The sequence below is a fragment of the Oncorhynchus kisutch genome, linkage group LG5 (genome assembly GCF_002021735.2).
Source record: "Oncorhynchus kisutch isolate 150728-3 linkage group LG5, Okis_V2, whole genome shotgun sequence".
Classification (NCBI taxonomy): domain Eukaryota; kingdom Metazoa; phylum Chordata; class Actinopteri; order Salmoniformes; family Salmonidae; genus Oncorhynchus; species Oncorhynchus kisutch.
Window position 1 is genome coordinate 59,219,839 of NC_034178.2, and position 6,166 is coordinate 59,226,004.

Below are 6,166 nucleotides of genomic sequence, written 5' to 3' on the forward strand. Positions count from 1 at the left end.
AGAAGATCATTTGTAGAAATACGCGGGTTTAGCCATAATTATGACTTCGTGGCTGTGGTAACTAGTGAACACCGGGTTGATGATCTCGAGGGAGGGTCCTAACAAAGAACAGAAGCGACTCCACAATGGGAGGTTTGGCGGAGACTTCTTATAATATAGTACTAGTGTATTTTCTGTTTTTATGCCATGGATATGTTTTTAAAATTAATTGTATCATTTACACTTACCCACATGATATTGTGCTTGAATGTAACGTAACCAGTCTGGGCGGGAGAGCATGGTTGTCAACAAGTGGACAGCTTCTTCCTTGTCTTTTCGAGAGTTTTGAATGGCAATGACATGGCACTTCCAACTTCTGATGTAATGTTTGCTATCGTGCTAACACTTGGTAGCCTAACCCTTTGCAACGTGTAGTGTTCCCGGCAGATACGTCTATTTCTAAGCAACATTGTTTCTGGTGTAGGCTACACCTCGCGCCTGCCTTTGAACTAATGTAACATGATATCACAAGTTGCTGTACCCTACCCTTTGACACATTCTAACACAAAAAGATACTGTACATTACTAGCATTAGACACACACAGACTGAGCTGAATTCAACACATTTTCTTAAGAGGCAAGTATAGGCTACCGAAGAAAATCATGTGCCCGAGAGCAGCCAGCAAGGCACAAGGCATTTAACTTACATTTCACCCTAGAGTCACTACGTGTACTTGGCTATTTTAGGACAAGCCATGTCCAGACAATCAATGTCGACCTGGCATAGCCTACCTATTCTGTCAAAACGTTCCAAATGTAAAAAATGTAACTAGATTTAATTCAGCTGTAAATGCCTCTTCAAACTTTGACTCTAGTAGCATATTTTGAGATTTCACTGTCCTAGTTTGTTTATACTGTATATCCCATATCCTCATTTAGGGAGTCAATCATTCCATATCCTTGCCCAAATATGAACTGTGTGATCCTCATGTCTTCCCATTGTATTATTATAATGTTCATGTTGTGATTCATTCCAATGTGACTGTCAGACAGCTTCCATGACCAGCTGCTGGAGGACAGTCGGTTCCTTAGGGCAGACCGTCGCCTGGACACAGAACTAGTGGATAAGCTCATCCTGCAGCTCAACAGGATCTACCCGCAGATCCTCACAGACAAGGAGGCCACCAAAGTGAGTCTTGCTCCCCAGTAAAATAATTTTGACCCAGGGTAGTGGTAACTTCCACTGGTACTAAGAGTCCGAGAATGACTACTTGTTTCATTGTCAGACCAGCGCCAGACAGACTGTAACACAATGTTAAAATTGAGTAATAGGCTAGCGTTCACAGAAAATGTGTTTCTGAATTCCTGGAATGCTGAATATGATTTGATGATCCAGTTTAGGGACCTTGATGTGCCCACCTGCGTCCGACTGGCCGAGCTCCTGGCTCACCTGCAGGGGAAAGGTGAAGAGGCCTGCCGGGAGTTCTACCGGGCACTTCACCTGCATGTGGAAGAGGTGTACTTCAGCCTACCCACGCGTCTCCGCCTCAGAGGTTAGTCTCTCCGACTGTCAATCAGTCACTGGAGATCTGACATTTGCTCTCATTATTATTCACACCAAAATACCTTTTTTTTTACTCCAGTTTATTTTAGTAAATACTTTCTTAATACTTATTTTTATTAACTGTGCATTGTTGGTTAAGGGCTTGTAAGTAAGCATTTCACTGTAAAGCCTATAAGTGTTGTATTTGGCGGCAGGGTAGCCTAGTGGTTAGAGCGTTGGACTAGTAACTGGAAGGTTGCAAGTTCAAACCCCCGAGCTGACAAGGTACAAATCTGTCGTTCTGCCCCTGAACAGGCAGTTAACCCACTGTTCCTAGGCCGTCATTGAAAATAAGAATTTGTTCTTAACTGACTTGCCTGGTTAAATAAAGGTAAAAAAAACAAAAAACATGTGACAAATAAAATGTGATTTGATTGAGTGAGGATGATGTTATCGCTGACATTTTGCAATCTCTTTCCCAGATTCTATAGACCCGTTCACGACTGCAGCCTCACCCACTCAGCAGAGATATGTGCTAAACGACAGAGGTAAGCTATACTCACAGAAAGTGCACACTCTGTCACTTACCAACACATGTACTGTAAACACACATGCCCTTTACGGTACATACCTCTCTTTCTCACATACTGTCTTCTGCTCTCTCTTCCCTCTCCAGGCCATATGTTCTTCCTGAGTTGTTTCAGTGTTGCAGTTGGGGTGGCTCTACTACATTACTATGGCGGTGAGTAAAATTAGTTTTTTTTTATTTCCCAAAGAAAACAGACCAGTAGGAACACCAGAAATCATACATTTTTACAGCTCGTCTGTACTCCTGTAGACTTTAAAAAAAGAAAAATCAAGCATAACATTTTATCTTCATGTTATGACAAATCAAACTTTATTTAAAGTGCAATCGGATGACACTTTACAATGAAACAAACAAGGAAGAAGCAGTGAAAAGAATGAGAAAAATAACAAAACACAAAGGATGTCTAAAACAATAACATCACCGATTTTAAAAAGTGTATTTTTATGTAATTTAAAACGCTCTAGTGTTTGCATCTCATACCTGACAGGGCAAGCTTTTTCATTGGTTTTGGGCTTTTACACCTATTCAATTTTCATTAGGTTGAAGTTGTCAATGCTATCATGATTATTTGTTGGGGAATAAAACAAAGTTGAACCGTCCATGTGTTGTCCTGCAGAGGCCAAAGTAACAAGGGGCAGCAGGGCTCTTGGCATGGCTGCTCTTGGATTGGGTCGACGAGCCCGAGAGGTTCTCATATGGTACACTGAAGACCCCATCAGGAAGTAGTGGGTGTGTCTCCAACACCACCAGCACATCAGAACACACACTCCAGAGGTGCTTCCGGACATCCACACTACACTACACCCTTTTCACACTACCGTGCCAGCCTGAACCAAACTCTGATAGTTACAGCAACTATGGTTAGTACAGCTTGGTTGGGCTCTATTCGATTCGTCTCAGTAGGGCCTTAATTAAAGCTCTAAGCTCAAAGTCATTGTTTTTTTACAACTCTGTAAATACTATATATATATATCTATCTTTTGGGTTTAAGGATCTTACTTTCGCTGACAATTTTTCATACAGCTCTGTTTTTATGGACTTTCATTGTCCTAATAATGGTTAGTTATAGACATGCCTCTTCTCTGGTGAAAGCAACTATTATTACACTAAATGTAAGCCTCTGTTACTGAATAGCATCAGAGATTCTGTCTGCATTCATCTTAATTTGTGTGGCGTGGACACAGTAGACATGTAGGGGTTTGTACAGAATACCCAGAGACCAGGCTCACTTTAAATCCGGAACCTTTTCCAGGGTATGTGTTGTACTGCTCAGTATACTCAGGGGATTGACATTAGAAAACATACATTTATTTGGTGTATTTATAAGATGATATGTTTAATTTGTTCAAGAAAAAAACAACCAAGCACTAAATGTATTGCTATTTGTTTTGTGATAATGTCTCTGTTGTCAGGGAGATTATGAGAAACACAAATGTAATAACAATGTTATAATATGTGCCCAGTGTTTGGCTTGGGCTAAATGTCCACCACATAATGTCTTTACATTAGATGAATCCAGGTCCACTATGTTTGTATATCTAGGCATAGTTTAATGAATGTGTGACCTAGCGATATCAGAGAGATTGCAATATGTTCACTAGAACTATCACGTTATAGTGATTGACTTATCTCCCCATGTTTAAAGCTGGAATCCTTCATGGTGAAACTGCTATGTCCGTTTGCCACAACAAAGAGGTTACTGTAAACAACAAACACAGTTTTTACTCTCTGACATCATTGGACGTGTAATAGAACAGCAGAATATCTTCTGCATTTTTATTTTGGTGTGAGGCTCCTTACCTCCGGTTCGCCAACAAAACAATGGCGGTGTGGCGGACAGTAGCGCTGTTTCCCCTACTGCGGATTCCATCTTTAAATATTTTTTGAGTGAAAATAGTACTAAGTCACTCTTTTTGAAAGTGTTCTTTTTTTATTATGCCCACTAAAAAAACAATACAAATTAATACATTTCAGGTCTCAACCGTGTTGTTTCACCTCTGAGTCTATTTCTCTCTCACTTTTCTCAAATTTTAAGAATTTTCAAAGCCTTCTCTAACCAACATGTCTTATGTTTTGTCTTACACATGCATGAAGCCTTTGTTCACTAACTTGCTGTAATTATGTTTAGTTTGTTAAGGTCAATATTGTTAATGGGGGAAGTAGATTATAAGGCTTATACTGTTTTATAGTAGGGAACATCATGTTAAATACACATGTAACCTACCAGATATAATCCATGTGTAGACATAGAATTGTGATACACCAGTAATATCTACTCTTTTTATGTCTAAAAGTGGAAGGTAGGAGTCTCCCCACAGACTGTCTTAGTCTCTCAAGTGCCTTCATTAGCCTTTCCATGCATGGACAATAAAAAAACAATATCTGAACAAATTGTTGTATTTTATTCACAAACTTCATTTCAGAGTAGTAAAGTGTTCTACTGCATATAGTGCATAAAACAACGTCTATTAAGTGGGGTTAAATGATTTGGTCCTTCATTTACAAAAATATAAAAACGATTATACTGTCAAGGCTAAATGAGGCATGACATACACACTTCCAACACAAATATATACACTGAGTGTACAAAAGATTATGAACATCTGCCCTTTCCATGACATAGACTGACCAGGTGAAAGCTATGATCCCCTATTGATGTCACTTCAATCAGTGTAGATGAAGGGAGGAGACAGGTTAAAGAATAATTTTAAAGTCTTGAGACATGTATGTGTACCATTCAATGGGTGGGGAGGGATAACCCCCATAAATATTAGGAAGGTGTCCTTTAATATTTTGTACCGTATATGACAGGAGATTGGTGGCACCTTAATTGGGGAGGAAGGGCTTGTGGTAATGGTTGCTGCAGAATGACTGGAACGGTGTCAAATATGTTTGATTTCATTCACTCCATTCCGGCCATTATTATGAGCTGTCCTCCCCTCAGCAGCATCCTGTGGTGTATATACATGTACATTTCAATTCTAACTATACATACTGTATCTGACAGATCTGAGATTACATATATAAGGCAGCATGCACAGTTCCCTCTGATAACTTAAACCTGGTTATTTTGGGATAGTTATTTGAATTTTTTAACCCTTAATGACTGTAAACTGTACAGTACTGCCTGAAAAAAAATATATATATATATATACACACACGATATGTAGGCCCAGGCTCATACAGGACTCTGATTATATTCTCTGCTGTACAATGATGTACACATGTTTAGCATGGGGCTGTGGTCAAAGCATTTACAGTGGTGGAAAAGGACCCAATTGTCATACTTGAGTAAAATAAATGATAGAAAATGACTGAAGTAAAAGTGAAAGTCACCCAGCAAAATACTACTTGAATAAAAGTATTTGGTTTTAAATATACAGTACTTAAGTATCAACAGTAAATGTAATTGCTAAAAGTCTAATTTAAAATTCCTTATATTAAGAAAACCAGACAGCACAATTTTCTGTTTTTAATTTACGGATAGCCAGGGGCACACCAACACTCGGACATCATTTACAAATTAAGTATTTGTGTTTAGTGACTCCGCCAGATCAGAGGCAGTAGGGATGATTAGGGTTGTTCTTTTGATAAGTGTGTGAATTTGATCATGTTCTGTACTACTAAGCATTCAAAATATAATGAGTACTTTTGGATGTCAGGGAAAATGTATGGAGTAAAAAGTACATTATTTTCTTTAGGATTGTAGTGAAGTAAAAGTTGTCAAATATAAATAGTAATGTACAGATACCCCCAAAAACGATTTAAGTATTACTTTAAAGTATTTTTTTTATTAAGTACTTTTCACCACTGCGTTTACAGCACACCCAGATAAGCTGAAGTCCAAAAACATCTGCAAACCTCTACTGCATTAACGATAGCAGTTAAGACAGCTGTGCTTTGGGTTTTAGCTAGGGTGGTAAAAATATAGAAATACTTGTTTTTGTACAGAGCTAAAAGTAGAATGAAGACTCTTGCACGCGTGCGCAGCAGCTGGGTGTGTACATCAAGTATTTCTAGAACAAAGTCACCATGACAGCGGCTCTGGGATATGT

At 38.8% G+C, this 6,166-nt stretch overlaps 2 protein-coding genes across 2 annotated transcripts in view; both read left to right on the forward strand.

Moving 5' to 3' along the window:
- Positions 1 to 4,502, forward strand: part of LOC109891350 (protein bicaudal D homolog 2) — a 31,359-nt gene extending 26,857 nt beyond the window's left edge. Inside the window, exons 8-12 of the mRNA XM_031825539.1 lie at positions 1,029 to 1,168; positions 1,376 to 1,532; positions 2,005 to 2,070; positions 2,199 to 2,264; positions 2,728 to 4,502. Of these exons, the coding sequence (XP_031681399.1) occupies positions 1,029 to 1,100 (72 nt within the window). The 3' untranslated portion in view covers positions 1,101 to 1,168; positions 1,376 to 1,532; positions 2,005 to 2,070; positions 2,199 to 2,264; positions 2,728 to 4,502. The remainder of the gene's footprint in view (positions 1 to 1,028; positions 1,169 to 1,375; positions 1,533 to 2,004; positions 2,071 to 2,198; positions 2,265 to 2,727) is intronic.
- LOC109891623 (caspase recruitment domain-containing protein 19) lies at positions 1,367 to 2,837 on the forward strand. Its single transcript, XM_020484150.1, has 4 exons — positions 1,367 to 1,532; positions 2,005 to 2,070; positions 2,199 to 2,264; positions 2,728 to 2,837. Exons 1-4 carry the CDS (start codon positions 1,367 to 1,369, stop codon positions 2,835 to 2,837), a joined length of 408 nt encoding a protein of 135 aa, XP_020339739.1.
- Positions 4,503 to 6,166: the final 1,664 nt, after the last annotated feature.

Excerpts from the sequence above, each read along its gene's own strand:
- LOC109891623 (XM_020484150.1), top strand. The coding sequence starts at position 1,367 with ATGATCCAGTTTAGGGACCTTGATGTGCCCACCTGCGTCCGACTGGCC. Across the intron at positions 1,533-2,004 it reads CACGCGTCTCCGCCTCAGAG|ATTCTATAGACCCGTTCACG; the intron begins GTTAGTCTCTCC and ends TCTCTTTCCCAG. Across the intron at positions 2,265-2,727 it reads TCTACTACATTACTATGGCG|AGGCCAAAGTAACAAGGGGC; the intron begins GTGAGTAAAATT and ends GTTGTCCTGCAG.